The 27,776-nt window shown below is 40.4% G+C and overlaps 1 protein-coding gene across 1 annotated transcript in view; it reads left to right on the top strand.

Annotated features, from left to right (window-relative positions):
- The first annotated feature begins 21,024 nt into the window (after positions 1–21,024).
- Positions 21,025–27,776, top strand: part of RAP2A (RAP2A, member of RAS oncogene family) — a 36,821-nt gene continuing 30,069 nt past the window's right edge. The window contains exon 1 of the mRNA XM_043581934.1: positions 21,025–21,660. Coding sequence (XP_043437869.1) covers positions 21,347–21,660 — 314 coding nt within the window. The 5' untranslated portion in view covers positions 21,025–21,346. The remainder of the gene's footprint in view (positions 21,661–27,776) is intronic.

Consider the following 27,776-nt stretch of genomic DNA (forward strand, 5'->3'; position numbering starts at 1 on the left):
TGTGAACACTAGTGTTTAAGGAAAACAAGAGGCTTCTGCAGAGATTTACATTTCTCTAGAAGGCAGTTAAGGTACTAAGTAGTATAATTAAGGGTACCAAACAAAAAAGGGGTAAAGATTGCAGAACTTGAGAAATGGAGAACAGTGTGATGGTGGGTAGGAATCCTGACGAACCCTGACGCTACAAGGGTAGGCATACATCTCTATCCCAAATGCACTCTGCATCCCAAGAGCGCTGCATTGATTTTGGCATATCTTCCTGGGGTGACCGCGAGACTCCTACTCAAAAGTGAACACTCCACAAATACTATCTGACCTTTTGTGCTTATCTCTAGTAGAGCAAATAATCCCAGTTACTCCCTGCCAAAGGTTAAAATTTGCAGTCTCACTGATATCAAAGTTTAAAGTTTATGACTTTTATTTCAGATATTAAAGATTCTAGGGTAGAAAGAAGACTGTTTTGCTTTCTTTTGTCTTCCCAAACAACCTATCATGTGGTGATGGACTCTGTGATTTTAGGTATTGGCTCTGGTTTCTTTGTGCCAATTCTGTTCATGGCAACAAGGTAGACACAGTATTCCAGGAGATGTGAAGATGAGGAGAAGTCAAATTCTCATTTATGCTGAAACTGAATACGGAATTGATGGGCCTCTGGTCCCATTACAAACATATATACGTTGTATAAAATACATAAAATATAATTATGTCAATGCCCAAACTAGAAAATGGAATAGGAAACCACTGGATACAGAAACAGAGAAGAAATTCAAACCTAGCATGGAAAGGAGGAATTGAGGCTTAGCCTGTCCACCAGGCAGCCTGACACAAGTTCTCCTGGAGAATGGAGGGCAGGTTGAGCTTTTGTTTGTTTGAAATTTTTTTAATGTTTATTTTTGAAAGAGAGAGAGACAGAGCATGAGCAAGGGAGGGGCAGAGAAGGAGACACAGAATCTGAAGCAGGTTCCAGGCTCTGAGCTGTCAGCACAGAGCCCGGTGTGGGGCTTGAACCCATGAGCTGTGTGATCATGACCTGAGCTGAAGTTGGATGCTTAACCGACTGAGCCACCCAGGTGCCCCAGCAGGTTGGGGTTTTAAAGTTTATTTACTTATTTTGAGAGGGAGAGACCAAGTGTGTGAGGGGGGGAGGGACAGAGAGAAAAGGACACAGAGAATCCCATGCAGGTTCCCTGCTGTCAGGGTGCACAGCCTGACACAAGGCTCGACCCTTGAACTGTGTGAGCCAAAATCAAGAGTTGGACGATTAACCGATTGAGCCACCCAGGCGCCCCCAGGTTGGGCTTTTAGCATCCATGTGGTTTCCATAGTTTCCACCTCAGCAAAGAACCCAAAGGCATCTGCCAAATTCATGAGGTAGGTACCAGAAGTTGACCAAAAATATACTAAGTCTAGATCCTCCTCCTCAAGAAGAATTGGACGGCAAACTTAAGACTCGGTTGAAAAGGCCTGGGGAAAAGGCCAGAAAATTCAAAATCCTTATGAAACAGTGATACATTTGACCCTTGTTGAAGTCATTTTTTTAAAAATAAGTACTAACTGAGACAGTGCAGGTAAACGCAAGTTGTTAATTCTGTTTTTTTTTATTTTTAAAAAATGCTTATTTATTTTTGAGGGAGAGAATGAGAGACCATGCACGGAAAAGGGGCAGAGAGAAACGGAGACAAAGAATCCAAAGCAGGCTCCAGGCTCTGAGTTGTCAGCACAGAGCCTGACGTGGGGCTCGAACTCACAAACCGTGAGATCATGACCTGAGCTGAGATCAAGAGTCAGATGCTTAACCGACTGAGCCACCCAGGCACCCTTGTTAATTCTGTTTCTTATGCACATGAAATGAATCACCATCATCATCCACATTATCTGTCTTAATTAATATCTCAGTTATAATTCTCTAAACATGATCATCAAAACTGCACAGAGATTTCTTATTAACAAGCCATAGAAATGAATTCCCCCAAAAGTACATTCACAAGAGAAGCAAGTAGGGCTCAGGCAAGATTGGCTTATTATTAATCAAATTGTTCTGCTTCATCAATAAAATGATTAAGGGCAGCTTAGCACTGTTTACAGAGTTCATTGATCAGGCCTTTGATTTCACTGTCAGGTGCCCTGTGTGGAGAAACGTAACTTCAACCCTACTGTAAATCTCAAGCGGTTGGGATTCTTTGGAGTCGCAGCATCACGGCCCGTCCATGACAGATGGTTCAACAACGACCGGGAATGAGATTCTGCTCTGTGGGAACAACACAGTGCTGATGGAGTGCCCGTGGGTTCCTTCTCTCAAACACCATTCTTCACTTACAGACACTTTGGTAGTGTACATGCACCATATAAAGCTCTTCTTAGGGAAACATCTCTGTTTAGCTTGACTTTTGTTCTCCGTTATTTTTTTTTAATGTTTATTTACTTATTTTGAGAGAGAGAGAGAGAGAGCAGGGAAGGGGCAGAGAGAGGAAGAGAGTGGATCCCAAGCAGGCTCCCCTCTGTCAGTGCAGAGACCGACACAGGGCTCAAACTCACAAACCATGAGATCATGACCCGAGCTGAAATCAAGAATCAGATGCTTAACCAACTGCGCTGCCCAGGCACCCCCAATTTTATCTTACCTGTAATGATAGTGCATATTATTGACTGTAAAAAAGGACTTGCGACATGTAATTTATATACAGTACTCACTCATTGCTTTCAAATGAGGAAACAGACTATGCAACCTTCCCAAGGTCATTTTGGGAAGGTGAGAAAAGCATTTGGGTCCAGGTATGTTGGACCCTGATAATGTATATTATCATGGATGTGCTTTTATCCAGTGTAATTACTGCCTCTAACAGTAAAAGTCAATATTGACAATAGAGATGCCCATTGGCAATATTTAGTTTAATTATAAGAAGATGTGGTATACATTTATGACATAAATATTCGGTAATGATGCTATCATTCCGATAGGAAAAAAGTATTTCTTGATTGGATACATCTATTTATCTGGTATATAGCAGACACTTCACATACTACATACTGCTTAATCCACATAATATCACTGAGAAGATTCTATTCTTATTCTCATTTTACAGTTGAAGTCATTCAGGCTTAGGATGGCTGGGTAACTTTAGCAAATTCACAGAGAAAGTACGTAGTTGAATTCTAGTCCAGGTGCTTGATGCTACACCATACCGCCAGTGTGACTTTATAAATGCATCATTAAGGTTGCTTTCATACTAAGTGTTTGTGTACAAAACATATTTATAATATATTCTTTCATCAACATGTATATTCTCTATTTTGTATTAAGGACAAAAATCAAAATAATCAAAACTCCCCCCCACCCCCCGCAAAAAAATAAAATCTTGAATTTTATCTGTCTGAATATAGACAGTTAAAAGCTGAAAGGGACGTTAGGGCTTATGGAGTACAACCCACTTAATCTTTTTAAAAAATTTTTTTAATGTTTATTTTTGAGAGAGAGAAACAGAGCACAAGCAGAATAGGGGCAGAGAGAGAGGGAGACACAGAACCCAAAGCAGGTTCCAGGCTCTGAGCTGTCAGCACAGAGCCCAAAATGGGGCTGGAACTCACAAACTGTGAGATGATGACCTGAGCCCAAGTCGGACGCTTAACCAACTGAGCCACCCAGGTGCCCCACAACCCACTTAATCTTAATGATGAGGAAACTGATACCCCAGAGAAGTTCCAATTTATATGGCCACTGACTAGTGGTGAGATCGTGAACAGTTTTCCAAATGACAGCTAAAATGTGATTTGGTGAAAAGCCATACCAATTGTGAAGATAAAATAAACAAAACAAATAGCACTATGTGTAGCATAATGTTAGCTAGGTTATTATTATCATTGTTAACAACATGACTATATTAAAATTAGGGGACTGAATCTAATGGCCCCACCACATTGGTCAACCTTATATCCATACACATGTGGTCTTTGTGTTCACTGCACAACAACAGCATTCTTCACTCGCTACATGATTTATCTAGTCACAATCACATGTATTCACCTACTGTATAAGTTCTTGTCTGGTTTCGAATGAACATATAATTGAAATGTTTCATGGGCTTCGCAATACATGAGTACTCAGAAAGTGAATAAAAAAGCCTAGGGTAGGGTGACAATACTATCCAGTTTGCCTGGGGCGGCCCCAATTTATGCTTGGTGACGTAGCTTTATTATCAATACCATCCATTTTACTCTCAAAAGTGTCCCAATTTGGATGGATGAACGTATGGTCTAAGCAGTTCATTTTCAAATTGATTAAAAATTTAAATATAAAGCTATTTTAGAGATGATGGCAAATTTACACATGCAATATAGGCTACAATCCAGAAGCCTCCATGCCCTGCAGATAGGACAGCAGGCGCTCCCTGTGTTCACAGGAGAAAACTCCAATTGTATTCCGGGTAAGCCATGTGCTGTCTTTTTTTTTTTTTCAACGTTTATTTATTTTTGGGACAGAGAGAGACAGAGCATGAATGGGGGAGGGGCAGAGAGAGAGGGAGACACAGAATCGGAAACAGGCTCCAGGCTCGGAGCCATCAGCCCAGAGCCTGACGCGGGGCTCGAACTCACGGACCGCGAGATTGTGACCTGGCTGAAGTCGGACGCTTAACCGACTGCGCCACCCAGGCGCCCCATGCCATGTGCTGTCTTACAGAGGAACTAGAAGATTTCAGATGAACTTTTAGTCTTTCCAGAACACAACGACACTACTTACATAACAACAGACATGCTAAGTTGAAGCAAAACACCTCCTTCTACGTGAATAGCTGCAGGAAACATTCAAACCCTCCTGGACTGTCCACTCTTGGAGGCCCATCTGCCTGGGTCTGTGAGATAAGCCGAATCCCAGGCCTCACAATGCATGACTTGGCTTTTGCCTGGAGCTTCTGTGGTGCATTCTGTTATTAATGCAAATAGTAACACACATGAGGGACAATATTTCCATCATTACAGAAAGGACGCAGGATATCCTCCAGAGAATATACCAGGACCCTCTAACTAACCATCAGGCGGCAGCTCCTAAAGTCACTGTCATGAACATAGTTAGGTTCTGAACAAGGCTTGGGCTATTACATATAATTCATGCTGACACACTGACAGCAGAATGCTGTTCATTTCCAGCGTAAGCCTACCAGAGGTTTAGCGGAACACATCCTAATGGAATAAGCTTGTCTTTGTCAGGAATATTCCGGTTGTAATAAAAATCCACTGATGTTAGCTTAAAGAAAAATTTAGTATAAGGTTGGAGTGGGAGAGGCATCAGACACATCAATGGTGGAAAATGTGATCAGATCTCCTCATGAGGCAGAAAGCTCTCAGTAACTAAGTGAGCTATGACCTCTGGAATAAAGTGGGTCACCACTGCTTTTCTCTACCTTTCTACATAAATCTGCTTCATTCTATGGCTTTCCTCTGTATATTAGCATTCTCTGCTGATTTCTTTGTATACAGAGCCCCCCAAAAGGCATCCTCATTGTAGCTTTCTGTCATTTCCTTGTTCAAACACCCAGCCTTTAGATTACAATTCTAAATTCCCAGGAGGAAGCAAATCTGACTGGCCCATGAGCTGGGCATGATGTACCAGTGAGCTACGACCAAAGAGAACTTATAAAATAAATACAAATATGGGTCCTCAGGAGCCTGATTTGAGCAAACATTCCCAAAGGAACCTACAAATGGGTATAAAATGGTTGTGTGCATTTTAACTGTACTTCTCTAGTCCCAAGGAAGCCTCTTTTTTATTTTTCCAAAATGCATTTGGAAATAAGTTGGCCATAAACAGGCACAGAAAAACATCAGGTTCTGAGTAGAAAGTAATGCCATTTTAGCACACTCAACTACGCTCTGAAACGTCCATACAGAAGATCAGATCATGTAATTCATGAGAGTCAATACAAGGAGCGCCATCCAAGGCACCCATTGTGGACTCACAGTGAGGAAGCCAGTGGTGTTCATTACTCCTTACTCTGTTGTCATCTGGCTATTCTTGCCTGAGCCCCCATGAAACTCCTGGGCCTCCCACCATCTCCAAGTTTTCCTATCCTGTTTACCTCAGACCTTAGGCTGGAAGGGAAGATAGGGTCTTTTTGACAAAGGGTTTAAGACATAATAGATATATTGTTAGGCAGCTTTTCTAGTCTTGCCATTCAGAAATCTTCGATTCCCAACCAACATGAAAAGCTCCTGAAATTTTAAGGGGACACAGACAAAAGTATACCAAAGGCTTGAGTTTTTATAAATTTACCTAATTTTTTAAACTTGAGGACTCATATCATTTAAAGCTCATTTGCCTTTGTGACTTGTTTTATAATTGTGTTTTTACCTGATTGTAATTGTCTTATTGGTGATTTTTACTGAAGTAGAGCATGATGTGATTGATTCCTTTTAAGAATGAATGTATATACAGGGAGATAGCAAATGGGCGCTTTTCTGTATTTTCCACTATTTTGTCAAATCCAGAGTTTGTTTGTGTTTTAATGTAAGATTTGGCTTGAAAATTAACAAATAATTACCTAAAGGATGTGACTTAGTTGTCGTTCTTGTGAATTAAGCCAAAGTTACTCTTTTTGAAGACATATTCTGTTATAATTTTAGTTGGCTTCACTCATTTTTAAAACATCACTGATTTTAAGTACTATGAAAGTAGAAATAACACCTTTTAATAGAGAGGGCAATACGATAATTCAGTAATTTGGGACTTGATCATAATTTTAATATCATTTCATGTTTAATCCAGTCACCATATATTGAATACATACTATTGACTAGCCAAAGCATTACAGAGATTAAGAGATGGGGGGGGGGGGATGTACCTTCTCCATCCTTCTCCCCCACTGGCCCAAAAATCCATGAGTCCACATAACAGATGGAGGTAAAATAAACAAAATACAAGAGAAAATGCAGTAAATATGAGAAGTATGAAGTATTTGGGGAATGCGAAGAGAGAGAGAGAGATTAATTCTAATTGGAGGGACACACGAGGAAAGGGAATTTTAACTAGGTTCTGGACTTGAGGTATGTAATCTGGTTATTCAATATCCTCAGTAGTAATTTTCAAGATCATCACTTACTCTAAGCATGATTTTTACCTCAGAAAATACAAAATTAGTATGGCACATTGATATTCAACACAGAGGTGTGTCAGAATCATCTAGAATATTTTGTCAAATATGCAATTCTCAAAAAACATAAGCCCACTCCTGTGTCCCCCATATTCTTAACTAGTGGGACTCACACACACACACACACACACACAAAGTGAGACAAAGTGTGAATGCCATGGTGAAAGCTTTAACATGAACTTCAATGTGAAATAGTTTCTATAAATACTTTTTTTTGGACAGATAACTGTTCAAGTTTCTTGGAAAGATCTGATTTAACTCTTAAAATTACAAAATGTATCATTATAGTTAATTTTTATTCAAGGTTATCTTAGATGTATTTATGAAATGTACTTTAGTCCTTTCTGGAAACTTGTAGAGCAAAAATACATAAATAAATAAAAATAAGTTGATGATAGATATCTGGATGGATAGCTAGTGACCTGAATGAATTAGTGCTCTTTATTTCTGCTTTTGGAGAGCCAGGATTTGAGGAATACTGAAAACAGGCCCAATCCTATGCACAGGTAATTCACCCAGCCATAAACATCTTACTGAGTCTCAGCCCTTCCCTGACTCCGTTAGTCACAGATCCAGGTAGAACAGCTCCAGCTTCAGACAATGTACAGCCTTAATACAGGCAGCATTGAGCCCCTCGAGCTTTGCATTTTCCGTGTAAAACCTCAGTAACATATGCTGTTGATTGATCTCCTTTCTCAATAATTCTACTTGGATTGCTTTCTTTTGAGTGCCATGATCATAACCTTAGCACACCGCAAGCTGCCTATTTTCGCTCCTTTGACTTTGTCAGTATCTGGTGCAAAACGGACATGTTCGGTTTTAGTCTTGGAGCTGACTGCTGTTCATATAACTTAATTATGTTGACAGATTAATATTTTTTTAGATAATTTACATATGTTGTGGCATCTTTTCATTGGAAACAACAGTAGTTTGCATGGGAAATAACCAAAGTCTTCATTTAAAAAAAAAAAATCCCAGAGACCAGTCCCCCACAGAATGAAGTCAAGGCAACCTGCATGATGGGATAGTTTAACCCTGTTCAACTACTTGGCATGCCAAGGAAAATAAAAAGGCTAAGTATCCCTGAAATGTCTCCCTCAGCTTCTCTCATTCAGATGTAAACTGGAATCAATTTTGCCATCAGTGCCATTTGCACAGAGGTAGTGCTTTGATTAAGTAAACAAGATTTCTCCTTCTCCGCTAGTGCAGCCATTTCCATGTGGTTAATTACTCATTAAGTGCTAATATTTTGTGAAGCTGGGTGAGAAGCATTAACTAGACAATAATAAAAGAGGAGGTACTGTTCTGTTAAGAGCCAGAAGCTGAGTTTTGAGGAGATCACCCTGGAAAGAAGGATGGATAACTCTCCTTGACAAAATAGCTGGCTGGCTGCTGAGAAGAACAATCAGATAGGCCTTCAGCTGTGACTGCTCTGTCTTCCCTAGGGCTCCCCAAATCACTGTTGAATGTAATAGTGTGAGAAGCAGAAGAAATGGATGGAAACAGACGAGGGATACAGTTCCAAGGCCTGGAAAATTCTTGTAATCACTAGAAAAAAGATACTATTTGAATCACATCTAAGAATCCAGTAACTGAGAAGGTTGTTACTAGTCATGTTATACCGTGCGAGGAAATTAATCTTATTAAAAAAAATTACTATATGGCACAAAATATAATGGGTCCCCACGACCTGCTCATGGTCACTTTCGACACACACTTGTGCCATTTAACTACTTTTCTTCTATTTTATTTTCCTTGTTTTCTCTTCCTGACCATTAAGCACAGCTGAATGCCCCCAGAGTTTATAGAAAGATAGTACAATTTAACTGCCTAGCTCCCACTTACATTTTAACTGGAAAAAAAAAGAAGCTTTCACATCGAAAAACTAAAACCATAGGTATAAAATTTCAGGCAGCAGTCAGTTAATAGAAAAGCTGAGTTTCCAAATCATTCCTGGCACTTCTAAAGCCCAAAGACGGCCACCTACCTTGCCTACTGCAGACCTATTTCTGAGCTAGAAGTTTCTTTGGGGGATATAAAGCCAGTTTTAAAGAAATATTTATATCTCTTTCTCCTTGATATTGAGAAACTCCCCATTCTCTTCCCTTGTTTTCATCTCCTCGATGTTACAGGATCTTTAGAAGCAAAGTTATAAGTCCATTCAATCGTTCATTTATTTACAGACATTTTATGAGTTCCCACAATGTTTTACACAATGTGCCAGGTGCTGCTAAAACCCAAATGAACAGAACACTGTTCCTATCTTCAGTGAGTAGAGAAGACAGCATGGCAATGTGCCATTGATGTTAAGACAGAAGTCGGCTCAGGGTTACAGCAGGGGTCACAAGAAATAAGCAGTAAATTCTATCTCCAGTGTACACAACTATATGAGCTAAAAAGAAGACATTACTCCCACTGTGTAAAAAAGAAGAGTATAAACCCCGCAAGAAACTAGCACTTGCCCTTACTTCAAATGGGAAAAGTAATTTTGGAAAATTATGTTCTCAATCAAAGTTGTTAGGTTAACCACAAAAGTATGCTAAGGATTGTGAAACGTACAACCTAAACATAAACCAGAAAAAAAAAAATTAGAGAATAGGCCATACATACATGGAGATGTATCCTAAATAATGTTGCACCTACACTTCTGTAAGCCACTTTTTCAAAGTGAAATCTAGTCTTTAACATTATGCTTGGTTATTTATCTATATACCTACCTATCTATCCATCCATCCATCCATCCATCCATCTATCTATCTATCTGATAGGAGAAAATCACCTTTTATTCCTAGCATAGTACCTTACACATAGTTAGTCGTCTAGAATTACCCCTTGAATGCTAATGTTAGAAACTAAATAGCATAATGTGAGTTGTAAGAATTTACATTTTTGTAACAAGTATCTTTTTTTTTTTTTGAGAGAGAGAGAGAGAGAGAGAGAGAGAGAGAGAGAGAACGCGGATGCACAAGGGGAGGGGTAAAGGGAATATTAAGCAGGTTTCACACCCAGCATGGAGCCAGACTCAGGGTGCAATATCACGACTGTGAGATCATGACCATGAGATCATGACCTGAGCTGAAATCAAGAGTTCAATGCTTAACTGACTGAGCCACCCAGGTGCCCCAACACAGGTATCTTTTTAATTCTCTTTTGACTTTTGAAGTATTGATATTCAAATATTTGATCTTCTAAGTTTTTGGCAAGAATTGTAATTTGTTTACCTAAATTCCTTTCAGTCATTCAAGAGATATGTATTAAGCATTTGCTTTGTACAAGGCACTGACCTAGGTACTGAGGATTAAAAGGAACAAGAGAGACCAACACCTTACATTCTAGTGAGGTATACAGACAATGAAGAAATAATCTAAATGGTAATTTCAGAGAGTGATGATGGATGTATAAAAAGCAGTAATATAACACAGTGTCCTGAAATAGGGATTACTCCAGATTGTGTGGTTCAGAAAGGTCTTTCCAAAGAGATGATATCTGAAGAGAAACCTGGGAAATAGGAAGGAACCAGTGAAATAAAAGTCTAGAGAATCCCAAGCAAAGCCACTCTAAAAATCTGACCCAACCACAGAGACCACACACAGACTAGTATGTTCAGGCCAAAGACCTGAAAGTTTTTCTTGAGTTCTCTTCTTTCCCATTACCTCTTCATCCAAACCATCATCTAGTTCTGTCAATATCTAGAAAACAGATTCTCAAATCTTATCTCCATTGCTGCCCTGAACAATTCACCATCTATCACCAATGTAGTAGCAACATAGGACTATTGATCATCTGAAATGTGTCCAGTAAGGATGCTGTAGGCCTAAAACACACACCAGATTTTAAAGGTTTTGTATGAAAAAAAAGGTAAAGTATCTTAATAATTTTGTCCTGATTATACATTGAAATAATAATATATCGGATTAAGCAAAATACACTTTAAATATTAATTTTATGTTTGACTTTTTTGCTATCCGTTGTATTTTATTTTGGAATTTAACTTTTAAAAACCCAAGGGTTTTCTTTTTTGTCATACAATGTCAATAATTAAAGTCCATAATTTATTTAGATTACCTTAGTTTTTACCTAAAGTCCTTGTTTTGTTCCAGAATCCCAATCCAGGATGTTACGTTACATTTAGTTTTCATGTCTCTTTAGGTTCATCTTGGCTGTGAGAGTTTTTCAGGCTTTTCTTATTTTTAAGAAGCACTGGTCAGTTAAATTGTAGGATGCCTCTCTTTTTAAAAAAAATCCGTTTATTTCAGGGCATCTGGGTGGCTCAGTGAGTTGGGCATTCAACTCTTGACTTCAGATCAGGTCATGGTTTGTTAGCTTGAGCCCTGCACCTGGCTTGTGCTGGTGGTGTGGAACCTGCTTGGGATGCTCTCTTTCTCCTCCCTGCCACTTGCACATGCTCACTTGCTCGCTCTCTCCCTCTCTCTCTCTCTCTCTCCCCCAAAATAAGTAAACTTAAATAATAAAATAAATGAAATAAAAAATTCAATTTATTTAAACTAAAACAAAAACAGTTCACCCAGTTCTCCTACCTCCCGACTCACCACTTCTGGCACCCACCAATCTGTTCTTTGCATCTGTGAGCTTGTTTTTTTTTTTTAAGTTTTGTTTTAATTCCACATATAGGAGAGATCCTATGGTATTTGTCTTTCTCGGACTTATTTCACTTAGCATAATACCCTCAAAGTCCATCCATGTTGTCACAAAGGCCAGATTTTATCCTTTTTAATGGGTGTATAATATTCCACTGCAGATATATGCTACATTTTTTTTAATCCATTCATCCATTGACAGACACTTGTATCCATGTCTGGGCTACTATAAATAATGCTACAATGAACATGGGAATTCAGATATCTTTTTGAGTTAGTGTTTTAATTTTCTGCTGTGGGGTTTGAACCCTTCACTACTTAGGAAAAAGCTCTGGATTTTGAGTTCCCTCCTACTTGTGGGACACTGTGCCAGGTACAGGGCTTATTAGAGAGATTGTGTTCCAGCCTCTCCCACTCATTTCAGTGTGGTTTTCTTCTCATTTGCCCAATTTGTACTCGTCACTCAGCCAGCCTTTAGGTTTTTTTAAGAGAGGATTTTTCTGCATGTCGCTATAGACCCAGCATGTCCATGAGAGAAGGTTAAGTTCAGGAATTTCCTATATCTTCTTTTCTAGTATACACATTAAAGCTCTAAATTTCCATCAAAGAACCACTTTGTTGTATCTCACAAGTTCTGATAGATGGTATTTTCATTATCACTAGGTTCCAAGTGTTTTTAAATTTCTTTTTAACCCATGAGTTACTTAGGATTATGAGTTTTTAAATTTCTGAATACATGGTTCTTCGTCTGTCTTATTTTTAAAGTTCTAATGTAATTATGAATTCAGAGACTGAATGATACCTTTTTTTAAATATATCTTTTTAATGTTTATTTATTTTTGAGAGAGAGAGTGAGAGCAGGGGGAGGGACAGAGAGAATTTGAGGCAGGCTTCAGGCTCTGAGCTGTCAGCACAGAGCCCAACACGGGGCTCAAACTCACGAACTGAGAGATCATGACCTGCACCAAAGTCGGATGCTTAACCGACTGTGCCACTCAGGCGCCCCTGAATGATATCTATTCTTATAAATATATTAAGATTTTCTTATGATCCAGCATATGATCAATTTTTGCAAATGTTCTATAGGTGCTCAGAAACAAATATGTATGCTCTAATCATAGGTTACATTTTTCTGTATATGTCTGCTAGTTCAATTTTATTAATTCAAACCTTTGGTATCCCTGTAGTTTTTGTCTGCTTGAGTTATCAGTAATTGAGAGAGAAAGATGCACTGTAAGAGGGGTTTATCCACTGTTTTCAACATGGGCCTCTGTGTGGCAATATTCTGAGATTCTGAGAATAGATTCTATGCCTATTATATTTGTACCTTATTCTCACACCTGAATGTCACTTTGGCTGAATATTACACTTTGGTTTCTAAATCTCTTCTCTGTTCAATATTTTAAAAACCTTACTCCACTGTTCTTCTTGCTTCTAATGCTGCTATTCAGAAGTCTGATGTTTAATCTAATGTTAATCTTTCATACTGTTAAAATTCTAAACATTTTCTGTCTTGGATATCCCAAATTTCACTATAATATGTGTAGGTGTAGCTTTTCCAGATCACTTTCCTTTGAAACTCCAGGTTGAAACTTCAACCTGAGGTGTTTTATCTGTTTATCCATCCATTCATTCGTGGGAAATTTCCCATTATCATTTCTCTAAGAAGTCATTTTTTGGGAGAATTCTTATTATCTGTATGCTGCCACTTCTGTTTTCCATCTCTCGATTATTCTTTTTTCTATTTCTTTGAGCCTCTGTTTCTCCTTCTGTGAGATGACCTCAATCTGGTTTTCCAGTTCATTCCTGTGTTCCTTAATGGTGTCCCTTCTGCCATCTTATCCTCTCTCTCTTGCTCTTTATTTCAACGATTATATATTCCATTTGCAGTATGTCCACTTGGTTCCTTTTATGTGTCTTTGTTTTCATAAGTCTCCCATTATCCCTTATCTTTTTTAGCATGTTTATTGGATTAATTTTAAATGCTCGGTCCATTTTAATGTTTGTGCTTCTGATGGCATCTATAATCTTTTTCTCCTTTGAAATAGTTGTACTTCTCAAAATACCTTGTCATGGGCATTCACTTCCCTCTGCAAAAGCATATGAGGACATAGGGTGACCCACTAGGGTTCAGGGAGGCTTTGCAGGCTGCTGGACTAAAACTAGGACCATCCCAGGTAAACCAAATGGTTGATCCATTCTGAGTCACTTAATAAATGAACTCTAGAGCAGAGAACCGCAAGTCCAAGCAAATCACAGCCGATCGCTCTTTAGGTCTAGAGATCATCTTCTGCTTCCCCTGAGAGGAGAGAGGGAACAGTCCTGAGGGTGCAGTTCACAAGTCCCGAGAAGGAAGAGCACAAGGTGTGGGCCGGCAAATGCTCCAAGTTGGTTAGGACCTAAGAGTTTCTTGGCTCCTGACAAGCAGAGGGCTTCTGTGTGGCCCTGATTTTCCCCTTGAGTCCATTTGGGCCAGAGCTCTGGGTCACCACATGTGCTGGGGCAGGCACTGATTTTCCCAGTGAGTGAGAAGCACAAGCACATGTGTAATGGTTCTTTTCCTATTTGATTCTCGCGTGGGGTGGCTGGCTGCTCATTACTGGGGCCTGAACCACCACCCTCTTCTCCCAGTCCCCTGACCAAACAGCTCCCTCAAATCCTCTCATCACCTCTTCGTTTTCTTCACTTGAGGAAGAGCTTCCATGACTTTGCAGGAAGGAGCAGTAATAATGTTATGTTAGTTCAGCATCTTGGAGTCACATAATTTGTATGATGGCTCCTAATCATTTTTACACTCTTTATTAAAAAATGAAAAGCTTCTTGGACATGTAGGACATGCTCTGGCAATGGCAAAGCACAATAATTATTCACTGCATTATTATAAACAATATCGAGAAATGTTCATACACCTATTGTAGCCTAATTTTTAAGAAATATTCTTATATTTGTACAGAAAATAGCATTAGAAAAATTGCGACAACCATATTGACCAGACACCACAGAAAATCTGGCAAGCTTCTGATTTTTGTTACAAGTATTTATTATTGTTGCTATACTATTATATTTGGCACATCAATGTGGTTTTTTTTTTAATTTCCAAAATGCGTCACTAATCTGTAACTTATTATTCCTTACAGCTTCTTTCTTCTTTTGATGTTTATTTTTGAGAGAGAGAGAGAGAGAGAGAGAGAGAGAGAGAACGAGAAGGGGAAGGGCAGAGAGAGCAAGACACGGAATCTGGAGCAGGCTCCAGGCTCCAAGCTGTCAGCACAGAGCCCGACACGGGGCTCGAACTCACGGACGGCAAGATCATGACCTGAGCTGAAGTTGGCTCAGTTAACCGACTGAGCCACACAGGCGCCCCTATTCCCTACAGCTTCTTTAGTGAAAAGACTTTTCTATGGTAAGGTACAAAAAGGCACTCTAGGAAAAACATTTTAAATTACATTATTTACCTAAAAGACTATCTTTATATATTACTGGCCCATTGAAATTTTTCTTTTCAATCAAACTCCATTCATTTTTACATAAAGCACGCCAGTAACAGCTACATGAAAAAATACCCATAAGCAAAAACTGTGTTGCTGTCTTCATTTTTTGCTACTCCTCATTTTTCCTTCTACTTCTATTTGTGAAAGTTTGAATTCCACCTTCTTGATGCCCTCAAGTCTGTAATTACTCTTATGACATTTATTTCATGATGCCCACAGTATAAATTATTCATCATTTTGAATAATGCCTTAACTTCTTGAAACCTACCCCTGTACTTTCTACTTTTTCTTCTGTATTATTTTTTCCTGCATTATTTTTATACCTTTTGTAATCTTGCCTTGAGACTTCTAGCTTCTGATTCTTCCCCCCTGATAGTTGTCCCTAGAATGGCATTGCTATAGAGAATTAAAGAATCCGGTGATTCTGTATTTAACTTATTTTGCTCCTACATCATTCTGCTTTCTTCCTTTGCTCACGGCTCCTTGCACCTAGAGTGCTCCCTTCTGCCAAATCTTGTCTATTCTGTGGCTAGTTCCATCAAAGCCTGGCTCCAAATTCATTTCCTTCAGACAGATTTCCATAATTAAAACCCACTTCAGTTTATTCCTCTTTCTCTTGGCCTCTAAGAATTCATATATATAAACTACACATAATATCATGTCCTTGAAAAGTGTATGTTTTTATAATTTTATTCAGTTATGTGGTTATATATTTTGTGATATCTTATTATTTATATTATTATTGCATCCTTGCAATCTCTAATTTTTTCTTATTAGCATGAATTGTAAGCTCTTATTATGTAATGTAAGTGTGCGATCAGTTATTCAACATCAGTCTCTTCTGTTTATGATGTCTATAACTACGAGCTCTTTTGGATAATTGTCTATTTTTGTATCCCCAGAACCTACAAAATATACATAGTAAGCGCTCAATTAATGCCCTAATGTCTTTGAAATACCATTCAGGATATACATAGAATGAAAGTGCTCACAAGTGCTTGCTGATTTTTTTAAATACATTTTGTCTCGAAACTCTCACACTTTCTATAAGAGTTGGGACATATTTGACTCCAAGATGGAGAAAACATAACAGACTTTAACACAGACTTAAACCAAAGGATGCTGGCTGTGTACTTAGTTAACAAGTTCAAAGGTGGGCATTTCCAGCATTAGTATGACAGTTCAGTGTTGTCTTCCAGGGCCTGGATTCTTCCCCACCTTCCTCACCATCCAAAGCTTGCTGGGTTTCAACCTCAGCCATAAGGCATCATTGCCCAAGGACGGCGGCCACAGTCTCTTATTTCAACGTACAAGGCAGGAAGCAAGGGGGAGTGACATCAAAACAATGGGGATGTCTACTCATTCTTGTCAGAATCCCAGGAATCCCCCAGCTCTTCCCGTTCTAATGACTTCTTCCCGTTCTAATGAGAACCAAGTCATGTGCCTACTTGTGGACTAACTATGGGGCAGAGAGGAAAGGACTGCCATTAACGATCAATCCTGTTTCATCCCATGTTTTTCAGCCAAAAGAAAGGGAAACTGCTGGGGATGCAAGCAACACCATGTTTCCTCTTTGGCCGTGTTAAGTAAACCACACTGAAGCTCTATTTTCCTCCAAACATTCAAGCTTTTAGGATTCTCCGAGCTTTTTCTTTTTATTTCCAATATCTTAATCATTAAGCCATTTCCTTCAGCAACACTATCTCGACCAGAAGGTTTTTTCATTGACTTGTTTACATCCTCATTTAATTTCTGCCTTCAGTTCTTTCTTTTCAAAACCACTAAAACACATCACATTTAAAAAAAAGAAACATTTTTTTTTGCTCCTTCCTTTCCACTGTTTATATATATATTTCTGTTTCTCAACTGTATTAGGAGCCTCAGAGGCCATGAAAATGTCTTCTGCTCTCTTTATAACTGCCAGCCTGAATTTCATAGGTGCAAAACAGACTTCACTTGTCCTTCCCCTTTATGGTTAATCACATATATGCAGGCTTTAATAGGAAGCAATAAGCATCGGGGTTTTACAGACAAGAAGCACTGCTATTATTGCAAACGTCCTCTTCCAACTTGTTTACATTAAATTCTTTGCATACTTGCTTCTTGCTCTAGTTAGAAAGTCCCAGAACACGGTGTATTTCCCACCTCATCCCACCTTTTCCAACATCTTTCACAGAAGCCAAGGAAGGAGCTAGGTTTCCATGGTAACACAAGTGTGACAGTTGAGGCTATCTGGGCATAGGTGAGATAACTCTCAGATTTAGTGGGGAGAAATGAAGTTTTCCTTTTTTTTTTTTTTCTCTCCCAGCAATGTCCTTCTGAAGCTAAAGAGACCCTAAAGTGTCAGTATACAGTGTTTTCACTATCATACAGATTTATAGCTCTTGGAGAAAATTCAATTTCATTGTATCTCATTTCTATTTTGTCTTTCCCACAAACAAATGAATGGAGACATAAGTTTTTATTTCCAAAATCACTGTCAGAATAGATAGTTCATGCTGGCATAAAAATGAACACGATTAAGGAATCAGGAGACAAATACCCATCTCCAAACCAGATCTTCAAAATTCTCTACACGTTCTGACATCCTTTCCTATGGCAGCTAATCCTTCAGCCAGTATTTCACATACAGCCTCAAATTAGGTAAGTACCACCACATATAAGGCAGAATAGAAAAGGAAATATGCCCTACTTATCATGTTTCTTTTGCCTCTTAGTGATCAAAAACCCGCCTTTAAGGCAACATTGAGAATAAATATCGAGAATGAATATCAAATGAATATGAATTCATCAAGAATGAATATCGAACATCAACGTGAGAAATATAAATGAGGCTGCATTCTGTATACCTCTCCTTATCAAGAAAAGTCAGCAGTAATGAAAGGTCAGGGAAAACAGCCTGAAAAATGTCAAAAAGCTCTCCTATTCTTTATTATGCTAAGTGGAGTGGCTAGAGAGCCCACTCACTATTTATTGTGTGTGACAACTTCTATCAGATGCACAACAGTCCAGAGCTTCTCAACTTCTCACGACCTGGGAAGTGAAAAAACTGCTTAAGATTACATTCTTGATCCACAATCCCAATGGAAATTTCTAAAAAAATAATACAAAGGAAGGAAGGAAGGTAGGAAGGAAGGAAGGAAGGAAGGAAGGAAGGAAGGAAGGAAGGAAGGAGAGAGAGAGAGAGAGAGAGAGGGAGAGAGAGAGAAAGAAAGAAAGAAAGAAAGAAAGAAAGAAAGAAAGAGAAAAGAAAGAAAGAAAGAAAGAAAGAAAGAAAGAAAGAAAGAACGAACGAACGAACTGCCACTGGATCTTTTTTTGCTTGCAAAGTAAATGATTTTTCAGTTCCACTGTAATTAAGGTACTACACGAGTTGTAATGCTCTATACAAAGAAAGTTTGATGCTTCTTGGCTCCATTTAACCCTCAAAAAGCCTAGGAACTTATCACCATGATGCACAATTTGGATCTTAAAGAGACAGTCTGTCTTTGCTCTTAAAAGAAGTGTGGCTGTTACTAAGCTAAAGTAATCTCAAATAAGCATACAAGTTTCACACAAAACATGAGACTTGTAAAAAGGTAGGTGCACACCGCATTTATAAACATCTTCTTGAAATATCCCTGCCAAAAAGCTCAGATATAATGCATCCATGTGAGCTCCTTTCATTTTAATTCACTTTTCCACACTACTAGTTTAGAATTCTCTTTAGTTTCCATGCTCTTAAAACGTTCCTCTGATTCTTAGTTCTTTTGCAGTTTGCTTTATCTGCAGATTCCATAGGCTCGGATATTACCTCTCATACTTTGACGATATTTAATCAAGAAATAAAGGCTGAGTTATATTTACTACACTTTTTGACAGGACACTTGCCCTCAATTATTTTAAGCCAAAACTTGGTATATGTTATACTATAGCAAGATAATGCAAACTTAAGTTCTTCATTCTAATATAATGGACGGACAGGGCAATAGAACACTGTTAAATCTGAGTACACTTTTGTAGTAGTTTGATAATTGGCAGAAAAGACGGTAAAGAAACACCTGGTTTTTCGAGAAACTCAGACCAAAATCCTTTCTACATGATGACCTTGTAGGGAAGGGAAAGGGCGAAGAGGTATGCCACGACTAAACGTAAGAACTGCAGAAATTTATTATTCCCGAGAAATGTGATTTAGCAACTTATGGACGTAGACTAGTCTGAGAAGGACATAGTTTAAATCAAGTAAATCCAATAACCCATTATTACAAAATACAATCCAGGAGTACTTGGGAATATAACTTCTCCTAAATTTAACATTATGGGCGTGAGACACTAACATACAAGGCTACAAAGACCTAACGGTAAGTTTTAAAACTAAGTAGTTAAAAAAAAAATGTTTCAGGAGGCACGCATGGAAGATCCGTGCCAACTGCTGCAGTACGTCTCCTTAAGTACCAGAAAATTTCTCACCCTAAAGACAAAAGTCCCTGTTTTCTCTATTCAGCCCACATCGCTCAGCACCATTTCCAAGCCCATCACTTAGGCAGAATGCCAAGCAGACGACGTTAAACGTCTGAATTCATCACTCTCGCCTGCAACACACCTTGCTCCTTGCCAGCACAGGGCACAGCGACCGGTCCCTTATCCTCCGACCCCTCCCGGATCCCACCAGTGGCCCCGTCTCCATACCACCGGCTCTAGGTGGCAAGGGAATCGCGAATCCTGGTTGGCTCAGATCGAGCCTCCGTCATTCGTCAGCTCACCTACGATTGGTTGGCAGAGAGTGCTCAGGAACAAACGCCCAGCTTGGCCAGGCGAGGGGAGGTGAGTTGGTTGATCCTGCGACTAGAGTTTTCCTCATTGGCTGACGGGTGGGCATCACGTGGTATGAAGCGGCTCTCTATTGGCCGAGAATGGTACCATGGGGTACAGAAACGTGATCTGGTTGGTTGGAATGAATCCCAGCTTCCTACTAGGTGCCCCAGCTAGCTGTTGCTATGAGGTGGCCCTGGGCCTTCTTTTGCGGCTTGGAGCTCTGTTCTCCCGGTTTTCCAGGCGCCCGTAGCTGAGAGGGCGTGGGAAGAGCTCGACACCAGTCCGGCGCTGGAGAAGGGCGGGGCTGGGGGCGGTGGGCGGGACTCCGGCGACGTAACCGGGCGTGGGCCTGACTTCCGCGGAGTCGCCTTTGCCGCCCCGGGCAGTGGCTTTGGGGGCCTTATGTCCTCTCCTTCGGTGTTCTGATGCTTAAAAAAAGGCTCACTCCGTTGTATTTATCTGCGCCCTCTTAAAAAAGCTTCTCTTTATGTTTATACAAGAAAACACCGAAGCCCTCAGGGGTACAGAGAGACTGGGTGGTGTCAAGCAAAATCCCTAATACCTCCTTTTGGTCCTTGCCCGTTTCTTCTTTTCACTCTCAGCCTCAGGTTAAAGCCTGCAGACTGCTCTGGCCCCGCTAACATCTTGCCTCCGCCCCAATGCCGAGCGTGGGATTCTCAAGTTGACCAGGTTCCCGGCTCAGGCAGACGAACTACGCATGCTCAGTACGCAGGCCCTGGGGTTCGACGGGGCGTGCGGGGTAAGGTGTTGTTGGGTGGCAGAGGAGGTTGTTTATCTAAGCGCGAGCCGAGGCTTCCGCACCGCGCAGTCTCCCGGGAGCGCGCGCGGCCGGTCGCCTAGGCGACGGGGAGCAGGGGCGGGGCTGCGCCGCGGAGCCCCGCCTCCTGCCGCCGGGCCCCGCCCCCGGCAGCGCTGCGGCTCCCGCTCGGGCGCGCGCTCCGGCGCCCGAGGAAGCGGCGGCGGCGGCGGGCGGGGAGCTGGGCGTGGAGGCGCGAGGGGCGGGGCGGGCGGGTGGCACTGCGGGCCCGCGGCTCGGGCGGCTCCGGTGGCTCCGGCGGCTCCCGCTCGCAGCTCGTGCTCAGTGCCTGCCGGCGCCCGCGGGCCGGATTGCCGCCTTGCTCGGCCCATGCCCAGGGCTACTGCTCCCTCCGCCGGCGCCCGGGGGCCCGCGGCGGCCGTGAGGTGGGGGCGGCCGCGGGAGGCGGCGGGGCCGGCCGCCGGCGCAGGGTCCGGGGGCGCAGCGCGGCGGGCGTAGGTCTATGTCGCGGGCGGCGGCGGCGGCGGCGGCCGCGGAGGGACGATGCGCGAGTACAAAGTGGTGGTGCTGGGCTCGGGCGGGGTCGGCAAATCCGCCCTGACCGTGCAGTTCGTGACCGGCACCTTCATCGAGAAATACGACCCCACCATCGAGGACTTCTACCGCAAGGAGATCGAGGTGGACTCGTCGCCGTCGGTGCTGGAGATCCTGGACACGGCGGGCACCGAGCAGTTCGCGTCCATGCGGGACCTGTACATCAAGAACGGCCAGGGCTTCATCCTCGTCTACAGCCTCGTCAACCAGCAGAGCTTCCAGGATATCAAGCCCATGCGGGACCAGATCATCCGAGTGAAGCGGTGAGAGGGCCGGGGGCGGGCAGGGGGCTTCGCGATGCGGCCGGCAGCCGACGTCCCGGGGCCAGCACTCCCCAGTGCTCTGGGTGGCTGTGGGCAGGGGGAGCTGTCTAGGGAGATGGCTCTGGGGTCTCATGCTCTATAATAATATGTGGGGGGTTTTGCCAGCATCACCACCACCATCATCTTGAATCTTAAATTTGAGTGCTTTGTTTCACAACTCAAATTTGGCATCCCGTGAACCCACAGCCCAGCTCTTTGTCTCTTGGATATTGTTAGTAGCACTTGTACAGAAACCCAAAGGAAACAAAGTTTAAAACTTGCAGGGGGAGAAAAGGGTTGGGCAGGTCTGTACTGGGAAGAGGGGAGCTGTGCAAGCGTAGTGGAGACATTTTCAGATTGAGCAACAACAAAAAATCTACCTTTGCAATATTTGACAGCAAAAATTGCTCACGCATATACGGCAAAAAATGTCAAGTCCAGAGGACAGAGACCTTTCTCGTCTCTTAAAAGATCGAGTGGTGCCAAGGCGTTTTACAAAAATGAACTGCAATTAAGATGAAACTTTGAAGACGTTATTAAATTATTTGAAGACATCGTAACAGCTCAGTGAGATTGAGAGTTATTAGCATATAGGAGCACAAATATGCCATTCACATTAAAGAATGTGGCTTAACTTTTTTTTTTTAATCCAACTGCCTTACCCCCCTAAGAAAGGAAAAGAAAGGAAGAAAGAAAGAAAAGGAAGTGAAAAAAGCATTCCTAGAAACAAAACAGAAGTTTCTTCAAAGGTGTAACTCAAGTATTAGCTAATTTAAAGTTAATGCAAGTAAGCTTTTTCCTGATATGAACTCTTTTTAAGCATGCATTTTGAAAATACGGTTGGTAGCTTAAATGGTTTCGAGTATTTGTTTTCTCTTATGTTAACTGACTATATATTTTCCTAGAATTTCCAGCATCAGAAAGATAATAATATCTTAGTTCAAGGTTTTAGCAAATTTTTCTAATTACTAGTTACACATTATTATTTTGTCTGATTCTTATTAATAATTGCTAATAATTTTGATTTAGTGTAATTTTTTTCCCTACCTAATTCTAGCTTTAGCTGCACATTTGAAGACACTTACTGAAAGGTAGTTGTAAGTGTACTGTAGATATAATCACATTTCAAGTCAGTCTGAAAGAGCAAAGCCCAAGTCACGTGTGTTCAGTGGGTACTCAAAAATTCATTACAAGACGTGGATTTTTAATGCAACATATGAAATCACAGGGGATTTTTAATGCAACATATGTCCCCATCCCCCTGTTAACTCATTGCACATGCACTTTAATAGCTAAACTAAAATTTTGTATATTAGTTTCTTCTGTTAAATTTCAAACTTTTGAATAAAGTGAATATTTTCATGACTCCTCTTGCTATTCTAAGATCTTCAAATCTGATAGCTTTTTACTTCTCCAGTCTCATTTTCTTAGAGTTAATTGCTATAGGAAACAAATGAACAGTTTTGGTGCTAAATTTAATAGGTGTCTGACTCTTAAGGGGCTATGTTGAAGTGACTCAAATCCTGAATTAATACTTCCCCCATACTACTAAAAACAACAACAACAATACAGAACAGGGCAGTCTGATACATTGTCACATGGCGATCTTAAGCCATAAACATATGTCAAATAGTAAAGTAAATGCCCCAACTGCTCCATATTTAAATGTATACTACTGTATACATTTAAACGTATACATATAACTCAGACATTGATAAAGTCACATACAAAGGACAAACTTCTTGACAAAAGCCTAGGAGACAGAATATGGTAAAATATCCTTAGTTTAGTCCACATAATTTTGTAGTTTCTTATGATTTAGTGGAGATTACTAATAGCAGGCTAGTCTAAATTTGGTATACTGAACAATTTATTTGTTTGCCTATGAAAAGAGGAAAATTCTACTTGCCTAGATGTCTTTTTACTCACTAGTCTCAGTTCTTGATGTAAAAAGACCAGGGATCAGCTGAAGTAGAGTTCATAAACTCTTTTCACTGGAATTCATCCATTGTATCTGTGAGGGTCCCGTGGACCCTTCTGTGTCCTCACATTTTATACCTCATCCTAACGTTATCATCTGGCCCTCCAGCCTAGAACATATTCTGAATAACTTACATAGAAAGAAAGAATCTGTGTGTATTATCTATATTTCAGTACAGTGTATAATGCATATATTATGCTAAAGCAGGCATTAAATGTGCTAGTTATTTAACTCTTCCCACTTAAAGAGAATAAAATATGATTTTCAAATAAGTGAGCTTTCTACTCTTTTGGGAAATCCATTTTTAAATTAACTAGTTGTTATAGGAAGTATTCAGTAAGTGTTCCCTCCCTTCTGCCCACTAGCTGCTTTACATAATTACATACAACAGTTGTTTGGGGATATTTAATACCACCATAATGCCAGTGACAAAGGTGAAGTGCAGAGATGTTGGGTCTTTTACCCAAGACTAGTCATTGATGGAGGGATTTAAACCGAGTTCTGTTAGAATCCATATACTCTTTTCTTCTATACCAGGCTGCCTTTGAACTTGTTGTTTACTGACAAATTCAGTATCCAGCTTTTGGTCCAGGCTGGCACCGTTCAATATAAGTATAATGTGAGCCACACATGTAATTTAAAAATTTCTAGTAGCTTATTTTTTTTAAAGTACAGCAGATAAAATTAATCTTAATAATGCGTTTTATTTAACACACTATGTAGAATATTGCCATTTTAACATGTAATCAATATTCAAAAATTGAGAAATCTTACTTTTTATGCTAAATTTTCAAAATCTGGTGTGTAATTTACACTCACAGCACATCTTAATTCAGACTAGCCATATTTCAGGTGCTTAGTAGCCACATGTGGCTGCAGACTACCATACTGACAACACAGGTGTAAGGTGTATATATTGTAGGGAAACAATAAGCCTCGGTTTTCTTATCTGTGAGATAGATGCGCCTTTCAAAGTCTTTATTAGGATTAAATGAGATAACCCATTTTCAGGTGTCTAGCACAATACCTTGAACAGAGAAATCACTCCAAAATTCCACCTGTTCTTTTATGAATAACGTTGTCACCCAACCTTCTTTAAATTTTATCCTTGATATAAATGTAATTTTAGAGGAAATAAATTGTGAGTGCATTTTGAAATTCATTACCTGGTGTAGACAAGATGAGAACAAAAAGCAATGGGGATTAAAACAACACCTTGAAAAAATTTTGTTGGTATATTCTCAAAATATTTTCCCTTATTAATGGCTTTATGGGAAAGGGGAAGAGAATGAAGATTTAACTTCAAGTGTAGCACCAATTCATGGCCAGATAGTGAAATAGAGCTTTTTATTGGACTGTCCTTGTATGGAGTATTGGGCTTTTAGAAAATGTCAAACAAGCCTGTACCGCCTTAAGTGTTGACAGGTGCAGAGACATTCATATCCATACACTACCTCCTGTCCGAGCCAAGGGGACCAACTAAAAAATGGCAGTATTTATAAATACACGTGCTTTCCTTTTTTGACCCGAGTTCCCTTTTTTGACATGACTTCAGATGAGAACACACACTCCAGGAAGTGTGATAGGGATACAGAAGATGTTTCAATTGAAATAAAACCAGTAGAATTTTTTCTGATTTCAAGTTGCTTTTCCCATGCCTCCTAGGGTAAGCCATCGTCCTGACTTGAAGTATCTTGGAACATGCTGTCCCAGGCCTGTTGTTCTTAGAATAAAGCCCAGGAATCCTCACATGATCTTCCCAGGTGCAGTGTGCTCCTGCCCATCCCTGCCTTTCCGGCCTCACCTTGTGCAGTCTTCCTTGTCCCTTAGCTCTCAGCACCCACACCTTCTTTTAGTTCCTTGGAAGTGCTTGCCTGGGCTTCCCTTCTACATGTAGCAATCATTTACCTTGTGCAGTTAATTCCTACTCACTTTCACCCTTACTTAAAAGATTTCTTCCTCCTCAGGGAAGCCTTCTTCGTCTTCCCCAACTGAGTTAACTCCTTCACACACAAGGTTAACCTCATGCCTCACTCCTTCCCTGAGCCGTCATACTTCAGACATAAGTGGCATGCTGTACTCCCTCTTCTCGTAGCACTCACCGAAGTCTAGCTATTTGTGTGATAATAGACATGCAATCAGTCTTTCTCATTAAACTCTCATTCTGTGTGGCCAGTGCAGCTCCTGGCACAGAGGAAACCCTCAGGAAAAATGTATTGGAAAAAAACAGTATTTGGAAATAAAAGTGTTTTTATTGTCCTTTGGCCTCAGTTTCTCTAGACAGTTTGTTTTGTTTTGTTTTGTTTTATTTATTTTTATTTTGAGAGAGAGAAAGAGGGCATACAGGGGAGGGGCAGAGAGAGGGAGAAAATCCCAAGGGAGAGAGAGGGCTCCCACACTGTGAGCAGAGAGCCTAACACGGGGCTCAAACTCACAAACTGTGAGATCATGACCTGAGCTGAAATCAAGAGTCGGACGCTTAACCAGTTGAGCCACCCAGGCGCCCCTCCCCAAACATTTTGCTTTTATAGATGGAGGAGACGATTCTTCGAAGTCCATTTTGCAGATGAAGTAGATGATCTCCCTTCAGCTCAATATTCTGTGACGGCACTTGTATCTAGTTAGGGTGACACGGAAAGGGTGAAGTTTAATAAGAACCTTGAAGAATCAGGAGGACAAAGTCTTCCGGAAGTGGCATGTGAAATGCATAGAATATGTTTACTGGCTGTTAAATAGACTAAATTGGCTAAACTAGGAATTCATATAGAAGTGTGAAAGGAGGTAAGGCTCAAAAAATGTAAAGCTAAGTTACAGAAGATTGAAGACTTTGGACTTGATCTTGTAGTGAAGGACCATGTTTTATACCAAAATTGGTATAAAAAATGGTAACATGGAGGTGATGTGATTGACTGCTTAGTGGCAATAGACCAGAGTCAGAAGGAATAGTCGTGCAATATTGTGATAATCTAGTTTCTGTGCCAAGTAGAAAGATTCTGTCTTTCTTTCATGGAGGGATAGCTGGGGGAGATGATTTCAACATTGGACATGGCAGTCATCCATATAGATGCACCTAATAAGTAATTAGAATATTTGGATAAACCCTGAAAGATCTGTTCCCGTTATCTATGAATATAAAGACTCAGGGTCATCCCTGTGGTTCAGATGTGGAGAGTAGATGAAACCTCCTGGGTAGAGTATACATAAAGAGAGAGAAATGAATGGATATGGCCAGGAATAGAAATTGTAAGTGAATATGGCCAAGGATAGAACTTGAAACTTGTAAGATATACAGAGGAGACTGCACATTACTAGAGGCTAGAAGGTGTGGGGCGTTTTATGATTGGGAAGAAGAACGGGGAAAGGTGGTTGATTTGTACTACCCAAAGTAAAATTTTTTTTCTATATTTTTACTATTTTACTACTTTTTATTATTTTACTATTATTTCTAATATTTACTAATATTTTTATATCATTTAAGTGATCGTTTTTAAGTGACCCAGCTGATAGTTTGCACTCTTCCTCTTCACAATAAGTATCTATAAAAACCTTCTCTAAAGCAGAAGCTGGTTGTCAGTTTCTACACATAGATCTTGACCCATGACAGGTTGGTGTTGTAGAGCTGAAACCAGGGACTTGGGACTTGTTTGTCCCAAGTAAGTGAAATTTCTAGAGTCTGCTACCATTCTTTACTGTACAAACACATCCTTCCCCAGTTTGATACCTCCAGTAACCAAAATTATAATTGAAAGTTTGGCCTCCAAGGTACAGAGCCTAGAAGCCATGCATCACTTTTTATAGCCCCAAGTGTTGTTTTCCTGGAAGCGAAACTTGTTTTTGCTGCATTGTAAAATTAGAACATTACAGTATTGTAGTTTTCTCCTTGCCATCCCAAGACTGGAATTTTTTAAGTTCACTTTGCAGATGGAGCAGATGATCTCCCTTTGGCTCTAACATTCTGTTGGTTCTTCTCTCTAGTGGACGTGGTGAGGGAAGAGGCACAGTTTAATATGAACCTTAAAGAATCAGCAGCCCATAACCTGCAAGTCTTGTCTGGTTAAGATTTGGTGACAGTTGTGTCAATGAAATCTGTAATCAG

Source organism: Prionailurus bengalensis, chromosome A1, assembly GCF_016509475.1.
Source record: "Prionailurus bengalensis isolate Pbe53 chromosome A1, Fcat_Pben_1.1_paternal_pri, whole genome shotgun sequence".
NCBI classification, from domain to species: domain Eukaryota; kingdom Metazoa; phylum Chordata; class Mammalia; order Carnivora; family Felidae; genus Prionailurus; species Prionailurus bengalensis.